This window comes from Perna viridis, chromosome 1 (assembly GCF_037379345.1).
Source record: "Perna viridis isolate PV_CMFRI_1.1 ecotype Kerala chromosome 1, ASM3737934v1, whole genome shotgun sequence".
Classification (NCBI taxonomy): Eukaryota; Metazoa; Mollusca; class Bivalvia; order Mytilida; family Mytilidae; genus Perna; species Perna viridis.
In genome coordinates, this window is record NC_142445.1 from 43,495,453 (window position 1) to 43,510,524 (window position 15,072).

Sequence of the window (15,072 nt, forward strand, 5' to 3'; positions counted from 1 at the left end):
TTTTTGACGAAAAATATGGGCCTTCGATTTGGTAATTTTCTTTTTACTTTTCTGGATACTTAGAAGTACTGGGATGAGTTTAACCTCTTTGACCCTCAAGAAAAATACATGTATTATAAAGGCTGTTGTATTTTTTTCTTTAAAATATTGCAGATATTATTTTGATACTTTGTGTGCAGGTATACCTGGATAGATTATGATGTTTGATCTGTTCCATTAGGCTATTGTATGTTTTATTATGAACTTTAGAATTTACACCTCTTGGTCCTGTTATCATCAGAATTCTGGTTGTGTAGGTCAATGTTTGACTGAGTTACAGTTCTTTCATTTTCATGTGCAGCCAATGCGGGACTATGTATAGCTATGTGGTATACTATCAGTAATCTTGTTCAGTTAATTTTTGTTTGTTTTTATTGTGTGTTATGTTTTTTTTTCTTTTTCAACAGTTAAATTTTCCTACCAGCAAATACTTTTTACAAAATTTCATTTGTTAGATTCATATTTGCTTCATGATTTCTTGTCTATATATTGTAGCAACCACCCACAGATGGTATACTTATACAAGATCCCTTCAGAGTTTGATATATCTGATGTTAGAGAAAGCTTTATGAGGCAACACATAGAGCCAGAGGTACGACTAGCTCTTGATATTCAGGAGGCTGAAAATGATGTTGTTCCATATATGAAGAAGTCTCCAGTCAGACTGGTCAAAATTGCTTTACCATCAGTGAAGAGTGGTGGACTGTTGGAGAAACGTAGTGGAATAACATCTATAGTTAGGTAAGGTCATAGGATTCCTAGAGAATGTTAATTTGAATATGGACAGATATATGAAGGAACACAAAGCATACCTATCATTTATATGATCTGTGAATGGAAGGATTTACTAGGGAAAATTATTTAGTTTAATGTGTTTTTGCTGTATTTTGGTTTTTTTTCCATGGCCAACGATAACTAAGTACATGCTCATAGTGCAATTGACTTTTACAGAGACTCAGCACAACAGAAGATGCAGGTCTGTGGGTCTACTCAGCTTGTGGCTACTGGTTCTAAATCATTATTCTCTCAGCAGTACCAGTTAAGAATGGACAGAAGGTAAAGTTCAATTGATTTTAGGATTATGTGTGTAGGGCAGTTTATTGCAGAAATATTATCCTTCTATAACTATTATACATCAATGCTGTCCTGTGGTTTTGAGAATGAAATATATATAAGAAATTTGTGTGTGACATCACTTTAAAATCTGTATATGGTTTGTAGAAGTATGCGGGGATCCAGACCAGGAAGTTTAAAGACCAAGACAGGGAACAATGTAAAGGAGAATGGTGATATCAGTCAGTTGGGGGTGACGAATGTGGGAAATAGATTCAGGAATGATGAATTTGATATTAAAGTCTGGCAACAGAAAAAACAACAGGCAGAAATTAAAAGGCAAGTTTCCAATGTTCAGTCATGGCTTGATGGTTTACAGTCTAAATAATTAAGATTTGCAAACAAAGACCTAATCAAGAAAAACAATGAAATAAATACTGTTTTTTTTTTATATATATATTTGTTTACATCCCCACTCATTGATTGGATGATATATTAGAATCACCTTGACCATGTGTTCATCCATTCCAATTTTGTCACATTTATCTTGGTTCCAATACCAGTATATGATTTGATTTCACATTTAGTTTGTGGCTTTCTAAAAATGGGGGATATGGTGTAAGCAATTTGTTTGCTGTTAGAATTCAAATTCTTGTACAAGTGGCAGTAAATCTAGTATGGCAACTTCTTGTTTTCTAAAGTCAGAAATAAAAAATATTGATCTGAAATTTATGTTGCATTTATACGTATATTTTAGTTCATGCTCTGCTCAGCATTTGAATTTCAAGGAAAACACATTCATTATAGCAATTCATTATTCAACTTTCAGGAATCAACAAGAGGAAGATTTAAGAGAGAACCATCCATTCTTTGACACACCATTATTTACAGTTGGAAGAGAGTCTAAGTTTAGAAAGTTCTGTCAGGTTGTTGTCAATGCCAAGTATAACTACATGGACAAAGAGCCTGGGTCAAAGACAGAGTTCGTTAGGAAATATAGGAGCATTGAGTATGTGTTTAGTTTAATATTATGCAACTTAAGATATATTAGCTAATATGATGACTATAAAAAAGCTAAGTAAAAAATATTAAAACACAAAAATTATGTCAACACTTTGAATGATACAGTTTTATCTCATACAACTATCTCCTATACTTTGAAAGTACAATTGGTCACGTGGTACTAATTTTTGTGGTTTTCGTGGATAGGCCAAACCACGAAATTTGGTTCCCAACAAATAGGAGATTTCCATAGATGTGTAAACTGAAATCCTCAAGATCACAAATTCAAAAATCCACGAACTTGTATTTTTTCCCTAATCCACGAAAATTGGTATCCGCAAATTAAAGTACTTTCACAGTAGATTTTGTCAGCACAAAGTTTGAATTACTTTCTAGCCAGTAGACTGGGGACTGGTTGATTTTTTTCTTGGTCATCTTAATTTGAAAAGTTTAGAATAATCATATAGTGATATTTTATTATTCCCCTGCTCTTTTATTTGCTTCTGTAGATCACAAGCTGTTGATATTTTACAGAGCTTCATATGATTATACTGAATCATGTTTTCGTACTGGTATGACATCTACTTCCTGTTTGTGGAGAAAATTCGAATTTTCTTTATACAGTGGTAATATACAGAATTTCCGTCAAATTTTTTCTCCGCTTCTACTAATCACACTTGCTGATGTATAGTACTCAGCTTCCTATAGGGATGTTGTATCATCAGATGCTTGTTTGTCTCATATAACATCGACTTCCTGTTAGCCCAAAAGAAAAACATGAGTTTTCCTTTTATTTAAATGGAAAGGATTATCTCACAGATGAGCCATCACTTACAGATTTCTTGTTAGAATTTAATTCAGGACCTTAGTAATTTTCTTATAAACAAATACAAGTACAAGTTAAAAAAGAAAAGTATAAAAAATAAAAATAAACATTTGTTTTTTTTTTGTTTGTTTTTTTTTTTTGTAGAAAACTGCTTGGTTTAGTGACCTACTTAGATTGGGTGATGATATTTGTGACAGTTATGTCCTGTATATCTATGCTGTTTGAAACACCTCATATGAGGGTGATGGAGAATGGAAATTTACAGGTACGCAGAAAATTAGACTTGTTTATTTGTATACATCATATTACAGCAAGTAACTTGGTAAAATTTAAGGAATAGAGTTGGTTTCCCTTGTTTAAATGACAATCACCTTTTGACCTAACTGGACAATTATCAAGGATTTTCAAACTTTCAATTGCACACAAAACCTATGGATAATAGAAAATTTAATTTTTATTGTAAATTGTCCAATTAAATGTGTATGACATTTCATCAGGTATTGGTCATTCAATCTCTATGCCCAAAAGTTTGTTATATTTTTGCTATAATACTGAATCCATTATAAACCAAATCAATAGTCTATTCAAACTCTAGGTATATTGATTACTGTTATAAAGTAGTTCATTTGTACAAATATGTTGGTAGATTAGTGAATTATTATTGCTTGGAGTGTGTAAATCTGAATTTTCTTCTAAGAATATATGTTTAACAATTAAGTACTCTTTCACAGAATAAATGTTTACTTTGTTTGTAGGTAGCAGAATACCTGTTTGTGATATGTATGAGTATAGAAATGGGACTGAAGGTGATGGCTCATGGACTGTTCTTTACACCTAAAGCCATCCTCAAGGACTTCAGTGGTGTACTAGACTTGTTTATTTATTTTGTAAGTCTCAAATATGTCCTGATAAAACAATATAGGTGGCAGTGAATTGTTATTTAATGTCATGTTAATGTTGTTATGAATTACCTCCCTTTGACTCATTTTATTGATAGTGTGTGTTAATGTGTTAAATGACAAAAAGAGCATCTCAAATGTACTAATTTTGTTTTAATAGATGTGGAAACCAAAACTTACACAAAGCTGCATTCCACACGCAACATGCACTAATACTTGTTAAGTTATATTTAAAAAGCATCTATAATATCGGCCTGATATTTATTACATTTATACTGTAGATAAGTCTGATATTTTCAAGTTTCAAAGTAAGATATATCTGAAAATATCACATATTAACTGTGGGTTACTCTGATGCTAACCACATTTCCACTGTAGGTAAGCCTGATATTTTTGTGTTGGATGCCAAAGAATGTGCCAGCTGAGATTGAGGGAGCTAGATTGTTTATGATACTGAGATGTATGAGACCACTGAGAATCTTCTGTTTAGTTCCACACATGAGACAAGTTGTGTATGAATTGGTTAGAGGATTTAAAGAAATATTACTGGTAGGAACTTTCACCTTTTATTTTGTTTTGAATGCAATTACTTACCCCATACACTTTTGGACAATATTATATACATGTCCTGTAATATGTTATCACACACATTTCGTGTTCACATTTCATCCTGTTATTTTATTCTTCTAAGGTATCTGTATTGCTGATTGTTTTGATGTTTGTATTTGCCACCTTTGGAGTACATTTACTTGGTGGCAAGTTGGCTAGCTGTAATGACCCATCTATCAAAACTGAGGTAAGATTATTATTTACAGTACTTAAAATAAATGCTGAATTTTTTACAATGTCTTTTTTTTTATATTGAAAGAGTAATCAAGGGAACCAAGATTCTGGTGGTAATCAAAAGAATGTAATCCAAGGACAAAGACCAGACATGGAAAACAGACATACACAACAAAGAACATAAAATAACCATTATAATATGTACAAAGCAGCAAAGGTAAATGAGCTACTCAGACTCATCTAAAAACTGGGAGCATGGACCAGGTGCACCAGTAGGGTAAGCATCCTCTGCTTTTATAGAAAGACCAGCCGAGTTGCTGACAAAAAGTCGTCCAGGGTAGAGGAAATGAGTGGAAAAAAGTGGGAAAAGGTAGAATTTGACCATATGTAAACTTACCTTATGGATTGATCTTGAATTTGCAAAAAAAACATTCATTTTGAATTTGTATAACCAAATCATATGCAGTCTGTGGAAATAAAATATAAACAGATTTTTATCTGTCGATTTGTTACTAAAATATCGTAAAGTATAGGTAAATTACAGACTTAATATATTACTTGTCTGTTGGTTATCATTATAGGCAGATTGTCATGGTATATTCCTACAGAAAGTATTTGTTACTAAGATGAAGGTACCTTTAGGGCCAGATGATACAGAACCAGCCTTTTATGTACCTAGGGTGTGGTGAGTAATGGCATACATATTTTTTCTGTCAATTTTTGTTAGTGAACACATGTTTCATCCAGTAAATAATGTTGCTTTGATATTATTCAAGTTGAAATTTGTTCGTGTTTTAGTTGGCAGTAGTATTTTTTGTAGACTGAGCAGGGTAGAATTTATAATATTTTCTAGTACAGTTAGGTCTTGGGAATATTTAACTAGTGAAGCTAAAGTGGTTGGAAAGATTTAACTGAATCTTTTGATATGATGTGTCGGTGTATGAAAGATCGAACTTAAAATGTGATTTAAACAAGATATACTGTTACAGGACCAATCCCCACAACTTTGATTTTGACAACATTGGTAATGCTATGTTAGCCTTGTTTGAAGTGCTATCATTGGAAGGCTGGCTGGAAGTTAGAGATGTCATCATTGAAAGGGTTGATGATGTAAGATATTTACTGATCTTTTTATGTACACATGTTATTATTGAAAATGGGTAGAAGAAGAACTGATGCCTGATTAAATTGATTTCTATCAACATTTCATTAAATCATTGAGTTTGATTAAAATTACAAAATGTATAGAGCCAAGAGATTTCATGATATTTTTATTTTGTTGAACCCGTTTATTCAGCCCACAGTTAACTTCATCAAATCTGATCATGATTACAATAACTTGGTTATAAAATGTGAAAGAATTAATGTTAAATCATTTATCGATAGTAGATATAAAGCCTTTCCAGCTTATTTAGTCTTTGTTACATGATTATACTCTAGTTTGTTCTGTTATAAGTTGCTGTATATGATGATATGTATAATTCGTATTTCAAGTTATTATTTTATTCAGCTGCCTTGAATGCAGCCTTCAACTGTGAAAAATTCAAAGATATAACACCTTTTCAGTCTCTTTTACCTTTTGTATATTTTTATATTTGACTCCCAATTTCTCCATTTTTCAGGTTCATGCTATATATGTCCACCTGTTTGTATTTATTGGTTACATGATTGGATTGACATTGTTTGTGGGTGTGGTTATAGCTAACTATAGTGAGAACAAGGTATGGAATCTGCCAAATGTCATATTATAGTGTCTATGGTGATGTTACAAAGCACAATATTTTTAATGCTGCTTAGTCCATTAGTTTTTGGGTTTTACCACAGCTGATATATAATATACTAGTATTTTTTTTACTCCCAAGAAGGATATTTTATTTTTTACTAGCAAATTTGTATTGTCCTGGATGTTTATTTCTATAGTGAAATATTATTCAAATATTAAACAATTATTATAGCTACATTAAACTAAAAATATACATTCATTACTTCTGCATAGAAAAAAAATTGTAACCTGACTCAAAGAGTGGATGGTATAATGGAATCACCTTGTCTGTCCTTCCTTCCAAATTTTGTCACGTTAACTTGGCTCCCAATGGATGGATTGATTTCAAAATTGATGTGTGGCTTTAAAAAGTGGTCATATGTTTTAAGCAAGTTTGGTTTTATATCAACTTCCTTTTACATAGGACTTTGCCATTTTTCATTATATGGAATGATAGAGAAATTTTATATTAAAAAAAACTCAGCTCCCTGTGGATGGATTAATTTTAAATTTGTTGTGTGGCTTTAAAAAGATGGCACATGTGTTGTAAGCTGTTCTGGATGCTGTCCAATATCAACTTCTTGTATTTAGTGAAGGGAGGGGTATGCATAATACATCAATGCATGCAACTTCCTGTATAAGTGAAGGGGGAGGGGTATGCATAATACATCAATGCATGCAACTTCCTGTATGAGTGAAGGGGGAGGGGTATGCATAATACATCAATGCATGCAACTTCCTGTATGAGTGAAGGGGGTATGCATAATACATCAATGCATGCAACTTCCTGTATGAGTGAAGGGGGAGGGGTATGCATAATACATCAATGCATGCAACTTCCTGTATAAGTGAAGGGGGAGGGGTATGCATAATACATCAATGCATGCAACTTCCTGTATGAGTGAAGGGGGTGTGCATAATACATCAATGCATGCAACTTCCTGTATGAGTGAAGGGGGAGGGGTATGCATAATACATCAATGCATGCAACTTCCTGTATGAGTGAAGGGGAGGGGTATGCATAATGCATCAATGCATGCAACTTCCTGTATGAGTGAGGGGGAGGGGTATGCATAATACATCAATGCATGCAACTTCCTGTATGAGTGAAGGGGGTATGCATAATACATCAATGCATGCAACTTCCTGTATGAGTGAGGGGGGAGGGGTATGCATAATACATCAATGCATGCAACTTCCTGTATAAGTGAAGGGGGAGGGGTATGCATAATACATCAATGCATGCAACTTTATGTTTAAGTTTAATTAGCTGTTTTTATGTTCTTTGGTCTTGAATTGATTCTATGAAAACCTTCTGTTATCCTTCTTTCAGGGCACTGCTTTGTTGACTGTGGATCAGAGGAGATGGTTAGATTTGAAAGGCAGAATAAAACTTGCCCAACCTCTTCATATACCACCAAGACCAGGTAAATATTATACATTACTAAGTTTTGGAGTTTAAGATGAGACAGTTAATACCTGAAACACTCCCAAAGAAAATTATTCTTAGAAAAAACAAATTTCAGGAATGGTTGGGACTAATTTAGGTACATTGTGTCTTCTGTCCTTGTTGTATATCCTGTTTCCATTGTGACATTTTTCAGACATAATTCTATAAAAACAGAAAAAAAAACATTTGCTAACACACTACAAGCATTTGTATCTTCTGGTGATTTCCACCCTAAATTCAATGACTAAATGATAAAACTAGGCATGATTGTTTGTTCAGTATTTTAGTAGCAGTCTTACCATTACTGAGTATACAACATGTATAAGTATTTATTCATTAAAATTTCTGCTGGCTGGTATTGATAGATGTCTAATTTTTCTTTTTTTTTAGATGGCAATGGATTCAGAGCCAAAATGTACGACATAACTCAACATGTCCTCTTCAAGAGAGCTACAGTTATTTGTATATTGCTCAACTGCTGTACTTTGTTTAAACCTGTAAGTCTTTTGAGGATCTGGATTCTTGGGCACTGATTTTTTTTAAATATATTTTTTTAAACTTGATAAAGATGGCAAAGGTTACTTATCATAATTACTTGTAGCCATGTTGTCTGGTATTGGACCACAATTGGTCACCTACTAATTACATTTTTTGTTTTAGTATAATCCCTTTGGGAATTGTTTAAGTTATGTGTTCTTTGTTTGTTCTAGAGAAACCAAAAATTGATAAGGTGTACTTTATTTCTGAATTTAGGTATAATGCTTACAATGTAAAACTGAAATAGAAAAGAAAGTGGAAAGAGCATTTCTTCCAACCAGTAAAAAAGCACAATGATACTCAATGGGCCTTTAATAAACTCTTTGTAATCACATTACTTTTTATAGTGGAGAAGTGAAGAGAAGATAACTCCTGTAATGGCTGGTGTGGCTTCATTCTTTACATTACTGTTCCTGTGTGAGGTAAGACAATGTTAAAGGTTTATTTGACTGTGGCTATTATTAACCATCAATGTTAAAATTCTTAGATAGCCTTTTCAAGGAAGGAGGAAGTGAATTAGGTACTATACCATATCAACATATGCATTTGCATGAAATAATCTAAATGTTCATGAAAAAAAAAATCTTAATAAATGATTAGTTTCAGAGTAACTATAGTAAAATTTATCAAACATTTTCTTTCAGTAGCACATCAATGAATAGATTTATTCCATAAGAGTCAGAAAGTCTGTTCAATCTTGTTTAAAGCATGTAAGCACAACTATGAAGCATTCAGAAGTAAGTGTGGTTCTCATGTGAGCTTGTTCACAGTTATTCCACTTTTATGTGAGTTTCATGCGAGTGACCTTGACTATATGCAGAAATGGTTTGGTTATAACTGTTGTAATGAGTTCTGCTTTACTTTAATCAGTAACGATTATCTGTGTTGTAGGTTGTAATGAAAATGATAGCTCTAACACCGAGAGGATACTGGACAAGTCGTAGAAATAGATTTGATATGTTAGTGACATTCCTGGGTGTAATATGGATGGTCTTGCATTTCCTAGAACCAGTACGTATGCAGAGTTATGAGATATAAAAACCTGTACTTTATTTTCATTTCTTTGAATTAGAAAAAATCTTCTTTGTTCTGGTCAACAAATCAATGAATTATAAGTCTGATTGTTTGACATTTGAAATGATTAAATGACATTACTATGTGTGAAGAAAAGCAAGTACATGTGTATCAGAAAATGTTATAAGTTCCTAATTAACAAGCTTGCAACAAAGTGAATTACAAAATGCCTTTTTAAAAGGTCGCTTTATCCCAAATAATTACATACCTGTGTGTATATGTATATTTATTAGAAGGACAAGTCAATTGAATAATTCAGTATCTGTGATATATTTTCCTTTCAGCTGAACCAGAAAATAAATCAGTTTGGATTTACAGTGATTGTCCTGAGGTTCTGTACATTGACAGGCAAACATGTAAGCATTAAATTTCTAAATGTCTTATAAATTGGTACAAGACTTGTTGTTAATATCATTCAAGCTATTTGAGAAAAGATACATTAGATAGAAAAGAAAATATGAATTTTATATTGAAATGTAGAAAATAGTATTCAGATATTTTTAACAGTGAAAGAATAACAAGTTTTGTGACATTCATTTCTTTAAAATTACTTTAATGGACTTTATAAATAGAAAGGTCTTTTTACTTTTCAGGCCACTCTGAAAATGTTGATGCAGACTGTTGTAATGTCAGTTTTTAAGAGTTTCTTTATCATCATGGGCATGTTTTTGTTGATGTTGTTTTATGCCTATACTGGAGTGATTCTGTTTGGTACTGTCAAGTATGGCTATAATCTAGATAGGTGAGTTTGATTATTATTTCACCAACAAAGTTCTAATGTGGATAGTTCAATATCTTTGTGAGCAATCTGGAATCTACATGAAGGTATAATTATTTTCACTTTGAACTTTCTAATGGATTTTTCTAAAGGTCATATGATAGTGTGACAAAGTATACCAGTGTAAGAAAATCATTAAAATACTTGCATGCTGTAAATATAAGGCTCTTGATAGAAATTAGTATTTTATGAAAAACCTCATTGTCTTGATTGACTTTTAGATTGTTTTTAACCACCAGACAAGCTTGAGTTTTTAACTTTGGCATGCATACTAAACCTAGCAAGTCCCTCTTTGATAGTTTGTAATGTGTGACAATATAATTTTATAATAGTGATATTTTATGTCAATATCTTTTTTCAATTCTATTCCTTCTGGATGTTATTTTAGACATGCAAACTTTGAGACTGCATCAAGAGCTATAGCTTTACTCTTCCGTATCGTCACTGGTGAAGACTGGAACAAGATCATGCATGACTGCATGGTAAGTTTTATTATGTATCTAACATTAACTATTTCCTATATAGAATATACATGACGAAACAAAGGCAGTAAATTCTATGAATCTTATTGTATATTATTTCAAAAAGAAGATATTAAGAATCTAACACAGCTGAGTGTTTATACCTTGGAAAGTTAACCTTACCGTGTTAGAGATTCTTTAGTTTATCCTTTCCAAGCAGTTTAAATTCTTTTTTTCACTTTTAAAATCAATGCTGTGATAAAATATGCCACCTCAAAACACTATGCTTTCCACTGTTATTTCAAATTTTTATCTAACCCATTGATGAGACAAGAAAAACCCACATGGTTGATAATAGGAATATCCTGGTCTTAAAGTGAGAAAATGCTTTATGATTGCAGGTAAAGCCACCATTCTGTACCATGGCAGAGAATTACTGGAAATCAGATTGTGGAAGTTCTACAGCATCACTGATCTACTTCTGTTCTTTTTATATCATCATTACCTACATAGTACTTAATTTACTTGTGGGTAGGTATTGGGTTTTCTTTTTACATAAAAACTTCTTTCAGTACATTTTATATATTTATATGCATTGTTTTTCTATAAATTTCTTTCATATGATTACCACATTAGTGTACTGTAAATTCAGACAATTAATTTTGTTTATTTTAATTTCTACCTCAACTTTCTGGTTGAAAAACTTAATAACTTTTGAAATGAATGGTAGTATTCCAAGCATTGCATTGTTTGCAATCCCTCTGTTTATTTCATGTTTATCCAAATTTTTGTTTTCTGTTGACAGCCATCATTATGGAAAACTTTTCCTTATTTTACTCCAATGAGGAAGATGCACTGTTGAGTTACAATGATATCAGACATTTCCAGAATACATGGAATCTTGTAGATGTCAATAGAAAGGTAAGAATCACATTCTGAACTAATGCAAATCTGAAACATTATCACATGTTTACAGAATATTTGTTGTTAAATGAAATGGAAATTATGCAAGAATCATACAGCATGTATCTCCAAATATATGCAATTCATTTTAATACTCATTGTTATACAACTCATTTTTAAAAGACAAAACTTTCAGTATCATGCTCAATGTAATTCAACTCATTTCTAAATGACAAATTATTCAGTATTATGCTCACTGTAATACAACTCGCTCTTAAATGACAAAGCCTTCAATATCATGGTCACTGTAATGCAACTCATTTTTAAATGACAAATCACTCCATCTCATACTCACTGAAATACGTAAGAGACTTCATAGCTGCTTTCTGGATTTTAGGGTGTAATACCAACAAGGAGGGTGAAGTTTCTTCTTAGACTTTTGAAAGGAAGATTAGAGGTGGACTTAGATAAGGACAGGCTGCTGTTTAAACACATGTGTTATGAGCTGGAAAGAATGCACAGTGGTTTAGATGTTACATTTCATGATGTTCTCAAGTAAGATATATTTTTATCAACTCAACTCATTTGGGTGTTTCATTTAATTGCTTGCAACTAGTCAATTTTTCTTTTGCAGAAGCCTATTTCATCTACTATTGGTTGCTGCCGTGTCACTTCTGATTGCTTGAATGAACTTCAGTGATATTACCCAGATAAAAAACTCTACCAGGAAATATTCATTATCATACCCCACTTGCAAAATACAAAATGGGGGGGGGGTATATAGTGATAGTTTTTAGGGCATTAGGTTAAAGGTTTTTGATATTTGTAAAGTGAGAGACAATTAGCACTACTCTTTTAAATCTTATTTTTGAGTTTTTCTTTCCCTTTCAGTATGCTAGCCTATAGATCAGTTGATATCTGTAAAAGTTTACAATTGGAAGAATTATTGAGTAGACAGGAGCTTGAGTATACAATTGAGGAGGAAGTAGCTAAGCAAACCATTAGAAACTGGTTAGATAAATGTCTAAAGAGGATTAGAGCTGTATGTATACTTCAAGAATTGTCAGGGAAAAACAACACTTTAAATTTGATTATCTCCATTTGGAGTCTCTAGACAGTATTTTATTCCTTCATGTACATCTATATATAATGCTTAACCGACCTTCCTATAAACTTCCATCAAAATACCTTGAGGGGTTAGGAGGGCTTGAGCTTACAAGAAATTTGGACAGATAGATAGATAGATGGGATTGTTCCTGTATAACCCCAGAACTTGGTTAGCAGGGATATTAAAAATTTATGCGACACAAAATGCTTTAGTCTACATGCTGATGTACACTCAATTTATTTTTGTTCTTAAAATTAGTTTTTTTATTAGATAAGAAATTGAATTTTCTATCCACATCTCCTATAATGAAATATATATATATGTGTATGTGAAATTGAGGATATCAAAAATCATTTCATTATGTATTTATGGAGAATGTTCTCTAAGAATGTTTTGAATGTCCACCTTAACAATTGTTTGTACATTTTATATTTTGTGTGCTGTTTTCTTGTAGAAAGAGCATTCCAATATAATATCAAATCTTAGAGCAACAAATGATTTACTGTTTACTGTAAGTGAGCAGCCATCAAATTCCACAGAAAATATAGAAGAAAATAAAATGGATGGTCCCGATGTTAGAAGGAGAAAAAAAGGAACTGTAGAAATGCACCCACCAAACATACTGGTCCAACCATCATCTCCTTTGTTACAGGTAACATCCATCACCTCATGTACATCTAGTCATAAGTCCCTATTGCTTCAAAATATTTCAACTTGTTTAACTTGTCTCGGATAAGAAACATCTTACCTTGAAAGTTGATAGCTTTGTTAGCTAATAAATTTTAAAATGCTTTTTATACACCTGCTCAATTACATGTATGATTTTTTTCTAGATTCAGGAACTTCCACTTTTACAAATCTGGATTTACTTAACTTATTGTACTGTATACTAAGATTTTGTCCTTTTAGGCTTCCGTTTTGTTTTTCATATCTAAATGGAATTCGGAGTATTAGAGTATCTTTATTCCTCAGGTTATCTACTGCTTGATTAAATCAGCTAAGTATACCAAATACAGAAAATACAAGTATTTACAGTTGTTAACAACCAAATAAATAGGAACATTTATCTTCAACAGGGTACTTCAGTGAGAAAATACTTATCCCCTACACTGAGTGATAGTGCCTGCCAGAAGAAAAGATCTGCAAGGCTGTCTAGTGGTAAGAGTTGTTAGATTTATTGTGTAAGAAATAGAACTTCAAACTGTTGCATATTGTAAACATGTGCATTCTGAGAGTCTTGTATACAATATCAAGGTAAAAAAAGTTGTATATGAAGATTTCATATGCATTTAATCTCACCTGGTTGAGTTCTAGATATAATGATTGATTGATTGGGGGGGTTTAACGTCCGAGCAGCAATATTTCAGCTGTATTCAGACGATAATTCTAGATATAATAAAAGAGGTGTACAACCAATGCATATTACTCATTTACTCATGGGAAAAATAATGAGACACAAATATCTTATAAGGCATAATTATCAGACAAAATAAAGCACTTATTAAGGGACTGAGTAGTTAATTGTTCTTTCACTTCTACAGTCTATCACTTTATTTATATCCTATTTAAATTTTGTTGCATTTTTTTAGGAAGCAGAAGTATCAGTCTAAGTCAAGTGGCTGAGAGTAATTCTGAAATTCTACAATCTCCCAACAATGAGAGGTCATCAGAGAGTGTTCTGATTGGAGAGAATGTTTCTACAAATGTTCAGTCCTGGTGGGGAGAACAAGTCCACATACCCAACACATTACCAGACCAAGATGATGATATCTGATTTACTATTGATTCTGTCGTAGACACTTGTAATACACTGTAGACATCACGTTAACTGGTATATGTCTCGCTCTAAGATGACAAAACACCCAAAAAATACTGTCAGAAAAAAAATCCATATGAGTATGGTATTGTGGACAGTGATAAGATCAGGATATTGCTCCATATGTAAGCTGTCTCAAGTTATATTCCCATGAATTGTAATATGAAACTTAATAGATCATATTTTATGATGTTGGCATGCTAAATTAAGACTAGTGCTATGTTGTGCACATGATAGTGATCTGGTCTTATTTAGACATAATTTGTTATGTACATGATCCTATGAATATCTATTACAGAGGATGACCCATAGACGTATTTTCATGGGACTTGTGAAGTTAGAAGGGCTTTTGTGTAATTGCTGAATTCTTAGTTTACCATTTAAATATGTATTTAGTAATCAGACAATCATTTGCCATCCAGTTACATGATTTGTACTTCTTCATTTTTTGTTTACTTATTGTTTTATATTTTGTATTGCTGATTTTGCATCTGTACTATATTTAATAACATGTATTTGTTATGTATTGTTTTTATGAAATCCTGTGTAGATTCATGTGCAATAAATATTGTTGACTGTTA

General features: G+C 32.3%; 1 protein-coding gene across 2 annotated transcripts in view; it reads left to right on the forward strand.

The window, feature by feature from the left end:
- The window catches only part of LOC148628885 (sodium leak channel NALCN-like), a 33,961-nt gene extending 18,889 nt beyond the window's left edge, over window positions 1–15,072 (forward strand). For both annotated transcript variants that reach the window (XM_088596296.1, XM_088596301.1), the window contains exons 16-40: window positions 535–780; window positions 991–1,095; window positions 1,261–1,431; window positions 1,922–2,101; window positions 3,065–3,185; window positions 3,676–3,807; window positions 4,198–4,368; window positions 4,511–4,615; window positions 5,184–5,287; window positions 5,592–5,712; window positions 6,225–6,323; window positions 7,698–7,791; window positions 8,205–8,311; window positions 8,699–8,773; window positions 9,243–9,362; window positions 9,710–9,781; window positions 10,019–10,167; window positions 10,592–10,685; window positions 11,066–11,195; window positions 11,470–11,585; window positions 11,965–12,122; window positions 12,459–12,609; window positions 13,130–13,327; window positions 13,752–13,833; window positions 14,265–15,072. In XM_088596296.1, coding sequence (XP_088452422.1) covers window positions 535–780; window positions 991–1,095; window positions 1,261–1,431; window positions 1,922–2,101; window positions 3,065–3,185; window positions 3,676–3,807; window positions 4,198–4,368; window positions 4,511–4,615; window positions 5,184–5,287; window positions 5,592–5,712; window positions 6,225–6,323; window positions 7,698–7,791; window positions 8,205–8,311; window positions 8,699–8,773; window positions 9,243–9,362; window positions 9,710–9,781; window positions 10,019–10,167; window positions 10,592–10,685; window positions 11,066–11,195; window positions 11,470–11,585; window positions 11,965–12,122; window positions 12,459–12,609; window positions 13,130–13,327; window positions 13,752–13,833; window positions 14,265–14,449 — 3,286 coding nt within the window. In that variant the 3' untranslated portion in view covers window positions 14,450–15,072. The remainder of the gene's footprint in view (window positions 1–534; window positions 781–990; window positions 1,096–1,260; window positions 1,432–1,921; window positions 2,102–3,064; window positions 3,186–3,675; window positions 3,808–4,197; window positions 4,369–4,510; window positions 4,616–5,183; window positions 5,288–5,591; window positions 5,713–6,224; window positions 6,324–7,697; window positions 7,792–8,204; window positions 8,312–8,698; window positions 8,774–9,242; window positions 9,363–9,709; window positions 9,782–10,018; window positions 10,168–10,591; window positions 10,686–11,065; window positions 11,196–11,469; window positions 11,586–11,964; window positions 12,123–12,458; window positions 12,610–13,129; window positions 13,328–13,751; window positions 13,834–14,264) is intronic.